This window comes from Suricata suricatta, chromosome 1, assembly GCF_006229205.1.
Source record: "Suricata suricatta isolate VVHF042 chromosome 1, meerkat_22Aug2017_6uvM2_HiC, whole genome shotgun sequence".
Lineage (NCBI taxonomy): Eukaryota > Metazoa > Chordata > Mammalia > Carnivora > Herpestidae > Suricata > Suricata suricatta.
Window position 1 is genome coordinate 156,309,055 of NC_043700.1, and position 15,851 is coordinate 156,324,905.

Here is a 15,851-nt window from a genome sequence, read left to right on the forward strand (position 1 = left end):
CAAGAAGACCAGTAGAAACATGGCTACAATGATTTAGGTAAGAAGTAATGGTGGTTGGATGGCAGTAGAGCTGAAGGGAAGTGGAAGAGCTTGATAAATACCTTGCAAGTAGAATGGATGGTACTTGAAAATAGATTGAATAGGAGGAGTGTGAGGGAGATGTCAACAATTAATCCTAGGATGGTGGGTGGATAGTGAGATTAAGTAGACTAGAAAGGAAACTCATTTGGGAGAGAAAAATTGATAGTTAAGATTTGAGAAAATTAAATTTAAGATTTCTTTGCAACACCAAAATAGATATGTGAAGAGCTTGCTATGTATCAGTCTGGGATTTTCAAGAGATCTGAGTTGGAGTTATAAATTTGGGGATCATTGGAATATAGTATGTAAAGAAATTGTAATGTTTCTGAAGATATTGTTAGTGGATATGGGAGTTGGGTAGCCAAATTATAGTAGGTTAAGAAGTTAAGAAAATAGACAAGAAATATAAGTCAAGCAGTTTGTAGAAAAAGAAAGCAGAGAGATTAGGAAAAGCTTAAAGAGACTCTGTGAGCATAGAGTAGAGATGTTTATGATAAGAAGAGTTTTCAGCTAGTTTTTAGGCTATGAAGAGAGGTAGCAGACTGGGTGAGATTGAGGATCTAGACGATTGGGGTAAAGGTGTGTGTGAACTTGAAAAAATCAATTAGAGGAAAAAGTGATGGAATCCCTGGACACTGGGGTCAGGTCAGCCTGTTGGAGGAATAGAAGCATCTCTTCCTTTGAAGTACAGGGGGCTCAGTTAGAATGATGAAGACATAATGATCAGACCATTCAGAGATTTCAGGCTGAAATGACTTCTACTTTTTGGGGTATAGTGAGAGACGACACTATCTGCTGATATCAGAGGGCAAGATTAGGTTGGAGATTTTCCTCCATTGTTGCTTCTGGGAATGGAAAAAGACACCCGAATCCTCCATGACTGTTATCCAAGCCCTTTCTGCATCTCCATGAAGCTTGTGGCTATCAAGCCTTCACACGATAGCTTTATTGATTTCAAATTCCAAATGCTCTTAATACTAAACTCCTTGATTGAATTTTCTATGTGCCATTAACTCGTTTTATAGCATCCCAGGGCCAAGAAACTATTAATGTGCTCCAAGTTCAAGTAAATTTTCAATTTAACAAGGCTTTATGGCCTTTCCAATTTTACTTGACTAGATGACATTAAAGTAAAGCAAAACATCTTTAATTTGTCTCAAAGGGCCTAACCAAGGAAAACATTTCCCTATCCTTGAGATTGTGATGGGAGAGAACATAAGCCAGTAAATTTTGTGAGGTAGGTAAAGTTTCTATTCTATTGGTCACAAAAGTGTGATTGGTGCAATCTTACCTTGGCAGAATCTCTACTGTATCATTCTTATCTCCTAACTAATACTAGAGCTTCTTATAATCACTTTAAAGCTCAGTTACAGTCTTCATAAATTGTCAGTTCAGGGAGAGCTTCTTTCAGCAAAAAAATACAACACATGTCTCTTTATGAAGAGTTAAAAAATAGATGTATGACAGATTCAGTATTTATTGACACTTAGCAACACATCAATTATGAACTTAGGCAAGAACAAGCAAACCTCATTCAAACTCCATATTATTGGCATATGTTACTTAGTTACTTGGACTTTTTACTCTTAAGATTTAAAATCTTTTTACATTGGCTAATCTCTTGTGAAAGAGAGACATGTTTCAGGTAAAATATTAAGCTAAGCAATGTTGTCATTTGAGTCTTTTGATTTTTTTTGAGGTTAACATCAGTGGATCAAGGACTACTCAGTTTCCTACATCCACAGACTACACTCTCTCTCCACAGTTACTATCATTTGACCTTTGATCTAAATGCAAAATTTTGCTTCAGCTTCTAAGATTTATTCTAACCTTTTCAGGGATAATTTTAGGAAATACAGACCAGTCTTTGGTTGACCAGCAATCTTAACCCAGCTGAGAGTGATTCTAACTGGTGTTACACTTTTTTTTAACTTAAAATTTTTTTTTCTAGAGATAAAGTGTGTGTGTGTGTGTGTGTGTGTGTGTGTGTGTGTGCGTGTGTATGTGAACATTAGAGGGGGAGAGGGGTGGAAGGAAAGAGACAATTGTGAGTTTCATGTTCAACGTGGAGCCAAAGCAGGGCTCTATCCCACAACCCTAGGATCATGACCTGAGCCAAAATCAAGAGTTGGGCACTCTACCGACTGTGTCACCCTTTTTCTCTTTAATTTTTTTATTAGGTGTTACACCCCTAATGATTGATGTTCTTTGCTTTCTTGCTCACCTATTGATTGGAGGATTCTGCGAAGGAAAGAAAATAAATTACCGTGGTTTGAATCCTCTATCACTATCCTTGCCTGTGGTTCTGGGTTAATTATTTTACTTTTCTGAACCTCAGATACATACTCTCAAATATTAGAAATACTTATGTTATAGAGGTGTTGTTTGGTGAGTAGATGACAGTTTGATCCCCACCCCCCTTTCTCCCAAGTTCCTGCCTTCTTAGACTCCTCGTTGTGCAAATTCTCCAAGCTTGAGCTTTTGCTTTGCTTTAGGTAAATATCTTTAGGGACTAGATTTCTGTGAACTGTTATTGGATTGCTTTGATGATGGTTATCATCTTTCTGCATTTGTATATATTAGCTGATTTTAGGGTCCTAGGTACTTTGCCTTCCATCTGTCCATACAACTGGTTGTATTTTACTGAACTGCCTCAATAATTATAATATGCTTGGGTGACCACCTATTGCCCCATATCATATTTTATGATAACTTTGAACTATTAGGATGCTCTGGCTTCCCCCCATCCCTGTCCCACAAAAGTTATGTTTAATTTCTACCTCATTTATAGTTTTTGTTTGGGTCATTATATGACATTATAAATGGACCTAAAATTCACATATTTTCTAAATATTAACAAAGAAACCCCCTGCTTAAAAAAGAGTATAAACCTATGATAACAGAAAAGCTTGATATGAATTATAAAATATGCATTTTGTGATAAAATTCAAGACTTGCAATTTATAACACAGGAACAATTCAAGTACTTGTCAAAATTCATTGCTTCTTTAAATGAATGGTGTAAACTGGAAGGTATTGTAATTTCAAGAGGTTGTCATACTTTAATGCCAGAACAGAAGCAAAGGCAGCAAATCAGTAGAATCAATGGAAGAGAGGTCAAGGCTAAAAGTCAACCCATATGAATGAGCAATTCATCCTTCTCTTTCCATATCAGTTCTAAAATCTAAGGTTTACTTGCTTAGCTAAAGTTCAGCTTTATTTATAAAACATCCTTAGTGATTAATATATAGTTGGGTTCATATTTCATTTCTGTGGTTTAATTTTGGTTGTCACTGGCATTTAAACCAAAAGTCACCATCAATACTTTCATGTATTAACTTTCTTCAACCAACTTATTTATGCATTGTGTTTTAAAATTAGAATATTAATTAAGGAATAACTCATGAATGTTCATGTTCATTCCACATTCTAGTGGTAGCAGATCAATTTGCATGTCTAAATATAGAGCTATATCTACCTAAGCATCTTTATTTATTTCTGAGCCTCTATAGAGCAAAACTAGAAAATTGATGTAATTGCTTAGTAATCAGACACTGGTGAATACATTAATTCTTTAATAATACTATAGGGTCATCTGGAATTTTCCTTTGGTATTTTGATGTTCAGGTCTGGGAGTATTTTAGGTTATCTAAATAAATAGCTGTCTATTTCTCACATACATTAAGTAGTTTTATAATATTCTGAATTACCTAATGTACCCTTCTGTGCCTCTGAAACCAGGAAATCCCCTAGGCCTGGTATTCACAATAAATGGGCTCAACTGCCTGCCTGTTTATGGCTGAGAAATAATGAAACCAAGTCAATCAGATTAAATATTAGTGACTAAGATATTCCAATTGTGAAGAAAGCAATCAGTAAAACACAACCCAAGAAGACAAACAAAAATCAGTTACTAGACTTGAAAAGTATCAACTCTTTGGTTCAAAGCACAAGCCTCATGAGTACTATCATCTTGTTCTTCCCATGAAGAACACCAGATGTGCACAAGACTCTAGCATAGTGTTGCTCTAAAAGACAATAATTTACAGTCATTCACATGCACAGACTATAGAAGCAAAAACCATCTCACAAGGTCTTTTCATATTAAAATGTTTTTCCTCTCTTATTAATGCAGCTTGGGGATTAGAGGACCATGGGAGAAACTCTACCCTAAGGAGAAAGCATGACTTCATAAATTGTCCAGCCAAAATAAGTGGACTTTCTCTAATGGTTCAAAAGTATAACGGCATTTAAATGACCCTGGAGTCACCAATATGAGGGAAAATGTCACTGGACTGTGAATCTCTTGAAAAGTTGGCAGGAAAGTGTAGCTGAAAGTATCCTAGTACCAATTATCCAGTGCAAGGTTGAATTTCATTGGGTCAAGCAAACATCCTTCTTTCTCATTTCCCTGTCCAAGTAACTCACAACTTTCAATCTCCAGAGTGCAGTTTTGCTCATCCAGAGGATATCTTCGTAGGTCCATCATACATGCAGCTGTGGTTGTGATCCTGTCATGATGAGAGAGAGAAAAGACAGCATCGTAAAGATGATGACTTTCATTTCCAGACTTCGCAGCCCCAAATCATGTTTACCAGTTGGCATCACAATTTTATGATTAAAATTTTTGAAGCTGGGCAGATTAAGTTCAAGTCTTTCTTTGCTGCTCACTAGCTGTCCCTTCATCAGTCAAAACACGACTGTAAGGATTAAGAGAGATAACGTGTATAAAGCTCCTAGTCTGGTGCCTCATAGTTAGTAAGTGCTCAAAAAATGATAGTCATTTACATCTGTAAGTATCCCATGGCCCTTCCTATTCTTGCTGGCGTCTAGCAATGTCTGTGACAGTATCTACAGTGAGTCTGGCCTTATGAGTAAGAGGAGATCAACATTATGCATCAAAACCTATCTCCCTCTCCTGCTATAGCCTAATAGTAAAACAACAACAAAAATGACAAGAACAATAAAACCCACCTTCCATGACAGTTGGGTCCTCACAGTCCTCACTATTAGAATGATTTGTTGGATTCATCTGAGACCCTCTTCTACCTATACTCAGCAGATAGCACGTAACCAGTAAAGAAACACTATGTAGGATTGGTGTTCAGACAGTATTTTTCAGTTTTTGCTTTCCATTGACCTTATTTGTTTATGCAAATCACAGGATTTTGACTCTAGATATCCTACTGGGATTTCTATTATCCCTCCATTTTTTCTTGCCTGTAAAGGGTGCTAGAATGTAGAGTGTGTGAGTACCTCCAATTCCTTTGGCTAGTCCATGCTTACAAGCATTTGGTATCACTTTGTAATTGACAAAGTACTTTTATTTAAAAAAATTACATAATTCTTCTACACAAAATAACATATAATCGTATTTTACAAAATGCAAAAGGCTCCAATTTCATAATGTTTCCTTTCTAGCTTAATCTACAGGAGCTACAACACTGGACTTTTCCCATAAATACTCCACATGAAAAAGAAGTCAGGTATATCTTCTTGGGGGAAACTTCTTAGATGACATCCTACCACATTTCCTGCTCTGAACCTTGCTTGTTTTCATTATCAGTGCATCTTGGATTTGGTCCCATGTGAGTAAATAATAAGCTGTCTTAAAAAAATTTACTACAGTAGGTTCAGTTATATGGAAATATAATTTATTTTTACAATCACAGTTTGGTGAGCATTTACATTGTTTTCTATTTTCTTACTTTTACAAATGAAGACGCTTTGAATATACTGGTATACTCTACTATGTCTGACTATATGTGTTGGTTATTTCTAGACAGGGAATTGTTAGAAAGAATTGTATGTACATTTGAAATTTTGCTACATCACTCTTCATAGAGGTTGTGCCAACTTACACTCCCATCAACAGTGTGTTTAAATTTGACAAAGTCATTCTCAAATCTATATTTTTTGTGGCTTCTAAGATGAGTTATTGTTCTGGTCATTTGTGTTAACCTAACAGAAACTTCTTCTTAAAAACCTTATTAGAAAAATGCTAGCCATTTCCAATTTCTCTTTTCCTTATAAAAAATGGAAGTTTACTGAGGTGAAGATTTGCATGAAGCCTTTCTTAGACAGGATGTTGGTCAATTTAATCAGATTTATTTGAGCATTAGGCAAGAGCAAAAGGAATTTAAAAATTCAATTAAAAACATTTCTTCAAAGTAGTTTACAAAAAATATGAAGACTAGTTGTATTCCAGAAATTAGCATGTAAAAGGATTTTACTAGATTCCTTGTTGCTTCCCACTCCCATTAGCATATGAATTCATTTTTTTCACTTAATAATATATCATAAAGATCTTTTGTTGCCTTAAGAGATAATTCCACAACATTATTTTTATGACCCAGGTAGTATCTCAAATGCCCTCAATAAGGCAGCATAATGAATATTTAAAAATGCCTTGAACATCACCTATCTACTTTACTATATTCTTTGTTTAACAGCTGCTTATGAATTAAAAATTCAGGAGGATGTGAACATTCCATAGAAATTACTATTGTGGCCAGCCTTCTGATATTATGACTTATTTGGTAATTCTCAACCAGAGATAACTTTTCTGCACAGGGGACATTTGGCAATATCTGAAGATATTTTTGATCATCAGGTTGGGGGTAGAGGCTTGATACCAGCATCTAGTGGGTGGAGGCCAGGGATGCTGCTAAATATTCTACAATGCCCAGGATACTGGCCACCAATAAAGAATTATCTGTTCCCAAATGTCAGTAGTGCCAAGGTTGCGTGACCCTGCCACAACGATGGTCTTCAAACATTTTTCCTCTGAGGATATCTTTAATAAAACGAAATCTAGAGAACATCAGCATATAAGATATAAATGAAATGAAAGCTACACAGAGTTTGTTAATATGAAATCAACCTTATAAATTTATATGTTGAACCTACTTTAATGAGCACAGAAATTTGAAAGCAGGGATTATGATTAGAATTATGGTCTTAAGCCTCTCAGCACCAATTATTTTTGTGCTGTATTTTATTTGTATAATATCAAAAATCCTAATAAGTAAGGAAACACTTGCTTCTAAAATCATACATGACTGGCCATGGGCTATCTTGAGTTGGCACCCCCAGGTGATCAAGTAACATCCTATAATCAATCACACCTTTGCAAATGGTTCAGATACACCTCTAGGTGGATGAACTCTAGTAGGTGTTTAATGATGAATTAAAGGGAAGCTCTCTTTGGTGCTTCATGCTCTGCTTACGTTAATCTGGCAGCAAAAGTTAATACTATGATGGTCTTGTATGCATTAAAATGTGGCATAAGATATATTACAATGTGCATGCTTATTATAGTTTAAAATAGTTATAATATTTAAACATCAATTTAAAATCAAATATTTGTGGAACTATTGAAAAGCTTTAAGGACACTTGAGAACATCAGTTGAGCCCTGTTGGTCAGCTTATCTCACTTAATTGACCTCATTTTCAGACATGTGTCATCTGGTAAGCAAAGTCATCATATCTGAGTAAGGACATGCATTAAAGGCTTATGCTGAACCACAGGTTCACATGTTGTGAGGCTCTGTAAAGTTTTACAAAGCAATTTGAAAAACCAACAAAGCACTGTCTATAAATGATTAACAAATGTGTCATATGTATGGGTCCTAGAATTGTGAGTGTTAAAAAAATCCTTGTGAACATAACTGCAGTTACTGTTGCTATTTGTTATGGTCAATTCATTTAGCAGTCAACAGATATAAACTTGATAATCACCTTGGGAAATGATATATCACATCAGAAGCTTGCCCACGACCTGATGATTTTTCAACTAATATCACCTGGACTGGTTTACTTTGGCCTCAAGTACCATTATGAAACCGAGCAGAGTTAAGTAATCACAACTCAGAAAGGGAAAGAATCAGGGCAGCTCCAGGAACCCGAGCTGTGAAAAGTGCCCAACTTTCTCTGAGGAAGACTGATATTAGTGAAATAACTTCCTTCTTGGGATCTCTCTGTTCCAAATTTCAAATTCTCAAGAGGATTTCATTGGCTCAACTTGGATTAGGTGCCAAATCTTCCAAAATTATTTTGTAAGAGCAGGAAGGAAAGTTGCACTCCTACAAATATTGTCACCAGGGACTCCCAAGGGTCCCTTATCTAAGAAGAGAGGAATCATTGAGGCTCAGACAGGGACCTCTGTGCAAGCAGTTACTCATAAATTTATGTTGTGGTCTGTAGAAATGTATGTAACCGTGTAGGTCTCTGCTAATTTAAGGGTTGGCATTTCCAGATTTGTAATACTTATGGCTGAGTGGGCTGAGTGCCCTTAGCCCTTTGTAATAAAAGAATTGCTGAGCAAGAATTCTCAGGATCATCAATAAAAAGAAAGATGTTCCTGGGCAGAGTTCTGTTCAGCTGTTCTGTCTTCTGGGTGCAAAGCAGCAATGAGTGTTGCTAAGAATGACTGCTCCCTGTGTTTCCATTTGTTCACTTTGCTGAATGTAATTGCTCAACTGATTAACACATCCACATGGAAATGTACTCACACTGGGGCTGAAGCTGCCTGATAGTCTAAATCTTCTATGGAATCCAAGGTGCCAAAGGTCCCAAAACTGGACGGGTTGAGGGCTTCAACATTGAAGTGGTTTTTTTGAATTTTGTGTTTCACTTTTAACACCCAGGTCACTTATTCTGAGTGTGTGAAAAGATAATTATTTGTCGATAGCAAATGAAAGTACAATAGAGTAGAACCAGCTAAACATAAAAGCATTAACTATTCTTCTGAACACAGACTTCCCAGAGGTACAGATTCATGACAGCTTAACATTCATCTGTCTTTTTTTCAAAGACATTTAGAGTGGCTTACATTATAATCCAATTTATTGACATTTTGAAGGTTAGGTCAGAACACTATAATAGGCTGTTAGTTAGAAACTCTGCTCCCATGAGACTTTGGAGTGAATGGAAATCACAGTACTGGGGTAGTCATTTATTAAGGTGTATGCTGCATGGTCACTGACCTTAAGAGTCAGTGTAATTGCAAATCATGTATATTTGATATCTAAGGACTGTATAACTCTCATTGCTGACAAAACACAGGCAGTAAGTCCTGGCCTATAAATATATTAAAATTCAGTCACACACACACACACACACACACACACACACACACACACAGAGAGGGCCCTTTTGCAAATAACAATGTGAACTCAAATCAATGGACAAATTATGTACATACAATTGAGATTTTCCCATAATCTTTAGTTTTATAAGGATGAGCTCCTAAGTTTTAAATGTGATATCTCTGGAGCAAAATTCTACTATTTAATAGAATCTACATGACAAAAAAGATGAGGTAAGGGAGGAAAAAGGCAGCCTGAAAATGTTAAACTGAAGTGACAGCCCTTGGGGACCTGGGTAGCTCAGTGGATTGAGCATCCGACTCTTTGTTTTGGCTCAGGTCATGATTCCAGGGTCTTGGGATCAAGCCCTGCATCAGGCTCTGACTGGGCTCATTTGGACAAAAGATGCCTTAACCTGGGTTTGTGATGTTCCAAGAATGGAGGTGATGTGGAAGTGGATGTGTTGTGGAACAAGGAAAGAGAAGAGGGTTATGTGCACATACAAGTTCAGTGATTGGTACACAGTAGTCACTCAATTACTTCTAGCTATTACTTTTGAACTATGTGCTTCTAAATAAATAAATACATACATTTAAGTTTACTGATACAAATACATTTTACAATTAATATGTGGTCATAATAAAACATCTGGGAAATATAGAAACTTACAAATAAAAGAATACAAATGACCCATAATCTCATCACCACAATCTTATTGTCTTTCTTCTAAGTATATTGTTTAGCAAAGTGAAATTACACTATATTTAAAAATTTCCTTTGCTGTTTTTCTGTTAACCTTAAAGGTAAGACTTTAAATAATGCATTTGTGATAGTCTTCATGAACACATTTTTAATGGATATTCAAGATTTTGAAATGTAGATATCTTGTTCTACTTAACCATTCCTCTTGGATGACGTCATTAGGCCCTCTTTGAAATTCCACACTAAATAAAAAGCATTCTCTTTGCTACTCTTAGATTTTTATTCTTTATTTTTTGATTCCAGGTTTCTGCTTTCTTTTCTCTTTTTGTTTTGTACTTTCACTGCGGAATGCTAATGAAGCTCTTCTCAGTGCCATCTCAAGCAGTTGTTTTAAGTAATTAGTTACATACCAAATGTTGTGTAAATAGGCTCATTTTTATTCATTTCTGTTGAGCCAGAGTGATTCATGAACCACTCTGTGAATATGAAAAGCCTTTCAGAAATCAAAGACTCCTGGGGCAGGGGAGCAAAAAAAAAAAAAAAAAAAAGGTAACAACAGGGCAATAGTAATTAATAGACCCTTACCAAGGATCCTCTGACAGCCTCAGTCATCTTTGACCCTAGGTATCTAAGTTTAAGTCAGACTATTTTTCCCAATTATATCACTATATTCAAATAGCTGTGAAGTATAAGAGCATCTTTTAAATTTCTATCATGTTTAATATTTCCCAATAACAATTATCTGAGATCTGTATTAAGGGGCTGGGGGAACATGGCTCCCTCCTCCAAATCAGAGTATTTTTATTATCATTTTCATCATCAGGAATTTCTGTGGTGGACAAACTGTGAAGAATTAAGATAATAATGGGCCTTTAAACAATGGGAAGGGACTTAAAAATTGAAGTCGAAGTCGAAGTCAGGTCTTTATCTCGACTGGAACGCCATGACTTGGTAATCAATAAGTGCAGGTTAGTTAAACAAAGAGTCAGAGAGAATTAGGAGGTAAAGCAAAGTTACAGATCTTCTTTCAAAATTATTAATTTTTGACTTTTTTGCAAATCTGCACTGTTGCTTTGCCACAGAATGATTTCTCCCAAAACAAAGAGCTCACACATTTACTGAAAGGTAATCTTGAAATGGCGTTCCTGAAGGAGTGAAAGAAGGTTCAGGAGTGATAAAGCATTAACATACTGCAGTCTCCTAGGACAATGGCTTTCTGTTAGGAAAAATACAAAACAAAGCAAAACCCGAAATGAATGACAGGAGTATAAATTGTGCAAAGTTTCCAGCTCCCTATCTCAAAAGAAAAGCAGTGCTTGGGATGCCATTCTTTTCCTTTTTTCAATACATAATACATTTTCTAAAACATTCTGAAATTCGTGGGGAACTATTACTTCTACCATGACAACTATAAACATTATGGAATATTTAATTTGATCCCCTCCCTTCCAATGTCTTTGAGGTTTTTACATACTTGTAAAACCATGTTTAGAATTCTCTTTTCTTCCCTTCAACCTTAATATCACAAACATTTTCCTCCTTGGCATCAGAATTGCAAACTTTTCATTAGGAAATAATATACTTTATGTTTGACATTTAGGTGGTTTTCAATTTTATGAGTTTAAAATAAAGCTAAAGTAAACACTTATATAAATATATGGCTTTTTCATATTTTTAATTATTTCTTTGGGACAGAGTCACAATAAGTAGGATTACTCTCTCCAAAGATATGAAAATTTTTATGGCTTCTCACAATATATGTGGCCAAAATGCTTTCTTAAAGAATTGCCCCAATTTGTAATGCAAGAAAGTATCAGTTTCCCTATGTTACTGCTCAAATGGATATTGTATTCTTTTTGTTAACAAATGAAAAATGGTACTTTAAGTTTATTTTCATTTTTTGATTACTAGTACAGTAAAATCTTTTTATGTTTATTTAAAGATGTATTTGGACACATTCTTTCTTTAGAAACTAAAATCATTAGTGATCTAGAAATCTGTGATTAAAAAAAGACCAATAATGGAATTCTACCAAATATCAGGCAAGAGCGAACAATCTCCTTATAGAATAACGTCACTGCTATTGTGTTCAATTAACTAGAAGAAAAAATATATGTTGAACTTAATATCTTTGTTGACATGAATTTTTATGGTTTTACTATGAACATTTTTTGAGGGGGAGGTATAAATTACAGAAATAAAGCTATATCGCTTTTGTTGGTTCATAATGAACACAATGAAAATTAAGCTACTTGATTCTTAAATTCCACATATGAGTGAAATCGTATGGTATTTGTCTTTCTCTGACTGGCTCATTTCACTTAGTATAGTACTCTCTAGCTCTATCTATGTCCAACGAACATAGTGGAAGAAAATCAAGGGAGGAAAATCAAGAAACAGAGTCTAAATTATACCGAACAAATTGATAGTTGCCAGAGGGGAGGTGGGTGAGGGGAGTATGGGTTAAATGAGTGATGGAGTTGAAGGAGGGCACTTGTGAGGAGCACTGGGTATTGCACATAAGTGATGGATCACTCAATTCTACACCTGAAACTAATATTACACTGTTTATTAACTAACTGAAATTTACATAAAAACTTGAAAAACAAATTAAGCTAATTGACAGGTGATTGTATATTCTAAAAGACAAAGATAGAAAGAGGATTTTATATTTCCAAGTTAATGATGAAGCATTCCAGATATTGCAATCATAAAATATAATAAATAAAATAATAATTATTTTTGTGCCTGTGCTTTTATAAGCATAAACTCCCAAAATGGAGCTATAAAACAAAATAAGGCTTCTTTCTTATTAATCTTATTGTAAGTACAATGTTAAAGAGTTAAATTCTGGAGAGCTTAGTAGGACCCAGCCATTCTACTTTTAGATGCCTACTCATTTGCACACAAGAAGACAAAAATAAGGATGTTAATCAAGGACTTTGTGTAATAGCAAAAACAGGTAAACACCAAAAGTCTCCAGCAGAGCAAAATGGATACACAATTCAGGTGGATAGGCTATGGACCACCTGATAGCAGTTAAAATGAATGAACTAGATCTGTATGTATAAACATGGGCATATCTCACATAATGTGAAACCAGAGAGGGTGCCTACAAAAAGTTATATATACGATGGAATATTATTCATCCATAAAAAGGAATGAAATCTTGCCATTGGTAATGACATGGATGGAGCTGGAGTGTTATGCTGAGTGAAATAAGTCAGTCAGGAAAAGACAAATACTATATGATTTCACTCATGTGTGGAATTTAAGAAACAAAACAAACAAACATGGGGAAAAAAGAGGTGGGGAGCAAACGAAGAAACAGACTCTTAACTATGGAGAACAAACTGGTAGGTGTCAGAAGGGAGGTGGAGGGAGATGGGTTAGATGGACGATGAGAATTAAGGGATGCACATATTGTGATGAGCACCAGGTGTTGTATGAAAGTGTTGAATCACTATATTGTCCATCTTAAACTAATATTATACTTCATGTCAACTAACTGGAATTTAAATAAAAAATTGAAAAGATAATATACAATTTTACAAGACCAAGATATATGACTTAGGAAATCATATGTGTGCACATGTATAGTAAAATTTAAAAATGTGTTCCTTGTTGATAAATAACAGTTTTGGCATAGTAGTGTCTCAGCAGGGAGAGGCAGGGGAAGGAGGAGATAGGATGGGATGGAGATGCTCTTGTAGCAATCTCTGACAGTTTTCTCACCCTTCCTCCATCTTTCCTTGTCTTCTTTCCTTCCTCCGCCCCTCCCTCCTTCCTTCCTTTATTCCTTCCTTCCTTCTTTCCTTCCTTCCTTCATTTCACCCTCCCTCCCCTTCTCTTCCCTCCTTTGTCTATACATCTGAACAGACAGATCTTCAAATAACTCACTTTCACTCTCATCTTAAATGTTATTTTGAACTACCTATAGCTACTTTCTTGTCCTTATCCTAGAATTACCATTAAAAAGGTAAAGAACCCCACAAAGTTTATCTTTCCCTCACATTCTCTATACCTAACTGACATTTAGTAGTGAATGATGATTATAATCTTCTGAAATGAGTACCTTCAGTTAAGAGATCTGTCAACTTATACATATTTCCTCATATGTATATATTTGAATCATATATATATATGACTCATATATATCATATCTAATTCCTCAAAATTTCATCACAATTTGCAATTACATGTCTGTTTGATTAGTGGGGTTTTTTTTTGTGTGTGTATATAGCTGCTTGAATTGATAGATGGTAAGTGCCACAAGGGAAATCACCTATTAATGATTCACTTACCAGTGTCCAGCCCAGTGTCTGGCATAGAATTGAGGTGTAAATTAATGGAATTAATATGTAACTTCAGGAAACACTGAAATCATTACTATGCTAGAGAAGAGGAAAAAGACCACTGTGCTCTCTTGATTAAGAGACCAATACAGATTTGATATAACCTGGAATACAGATTTAAAATGAAGGTCCATTTCCCCCATACCAATTCAGTTTCTTATTAAAAAAAGCATTTGGGTGTATTTGCTAAGTAAACAGTCAGAGGCTATTGTCAGTTGGATAATTTCTAGGGCCACAATGCTGCTTTGATGCATCCTTAAATTGATCCCTGTGTCATAAGATGTTTCATCTGTTAGGGTTTTTAGAGGCCATGTGAGTGAAGAGTGGTCATAACACTAGTGTTTGCATTAAATAGTCCAAATGTAAACATAGGTTTCCATAAACCCTCTTTCCTTGCTCCCAGGAGAACCTATGTACATTAGGGCCTCAACGTACAAAAAGCTGGTTTTCTTTGTAGAAGCAAAATAGGGATTGTCATTATTAAATGGATGAATGGAAGGGGAATTCAGTGGTTAATGTGTGTCAGTTTCTCTCTTGTGATTGGTGAGTGGGCCAGGGGCTGGACTTTTCTATGTGAAAAGCAAGAATTTACTTGGCATGAGAAGGTTTTTGTTTTTAATCATGAAAATATTAAATTTTCATCAGCTTCATTAGCATGCTAACTTCCTAGGCAATTAATAATTAACAATTTTTGTGGTCTGGCTTATTTTTCAATTTAAAAAGTGAAGAAAAATGAAGGATTATTTAGACAACCTGGAAGTGAAGTGTATATGGACTAAGGAAAGAAACCTAAAAATATCCTGTAACAGGAACTAACATGATGTTGTTCTTATGTGTATAAATTGTGTTTAAATAACATATCTGTATTCTACTACCATCACTGTTCTCCACTAAATAGTGGCAGTGCACATTTTCCTGTTTCTATCTATTTACATTGAAATCCTTAAATATTAGTTACACCTGAAGAAGGCTGTGATGAATTTCTTAAAACACAAGAGCAATCAAATTACATAATTCACAGAAGTGCTTTTTCAGAGTAGTCCTTCCTTTTGTTTATTTATTTATTTACTTACTTACTTATTTTTGAGAGGGGGAAGGTCAGAGAGAGGGAGACCGAGGATCCCAAGCAGGCTCTGTGCTGTGAGCATGCGGGGGTCATGAACTCATGAGCTGTGAGATCATGACCTTAGCTGAAATCAAGAGTCAGCCGTAATTGCTTAACCTAGGAGCCACCCAGGTGCCCCTCAGCATAGTCCTTCCTTTCTTAACAAAGGAAGTTTTAGTTGCTGAAAATTCAGTGTAAATAAATGCACATTTCTTCTAGTGTACCCTTTCTTACCACCGTCCCTCAAACTAAAAAATAAGAAAACAAAAAATTCTAAATATACTGGACTCCAAAAGGATACCTGATTACATATATGGATTGCAAAGTTAAAATGTTTTCTCCTAAAGATGGGAAATTGCACATATAGTTTTGCCTATATTACATTAAACATAAAGAGATTTCTCTGGCCATTAATCTCGAGAGTAATAAGATTCATTAATACCATTTTTAGGTTTATGGAAACCTAAATGTTCAAGTGACCTCTGATAATTAATTACTGTGAGCAAAAGACTGTTTTA

The 15,851-nt window shown here is 35.3% G+C and overlaps 1 protein-coding gene across 1 annotated transcript in view; it reads right to left on the reverse strand.

The window, feature by feature from the left end:
- The window catches only part of GABRB1 (gamma-aminobutyric acid type A receptor beta1 subunit), a 373,510-nt gene that overhangs the window by 106,627 nt on the left and 251,032 nt on the right, over window positions 1-15,851 (reverse strand). Inside the window, exon 5 of the mRNA XM_029946293.1 lies at window positions 4,510-4,592. Coding sequence (XP_029802153.1) covers window positions 4,510-4,592 — 83 coding nt within the window. The remainder of the gene's footprint in view (window positions 1-4,509; window positions 4,593-15,851) is intronic.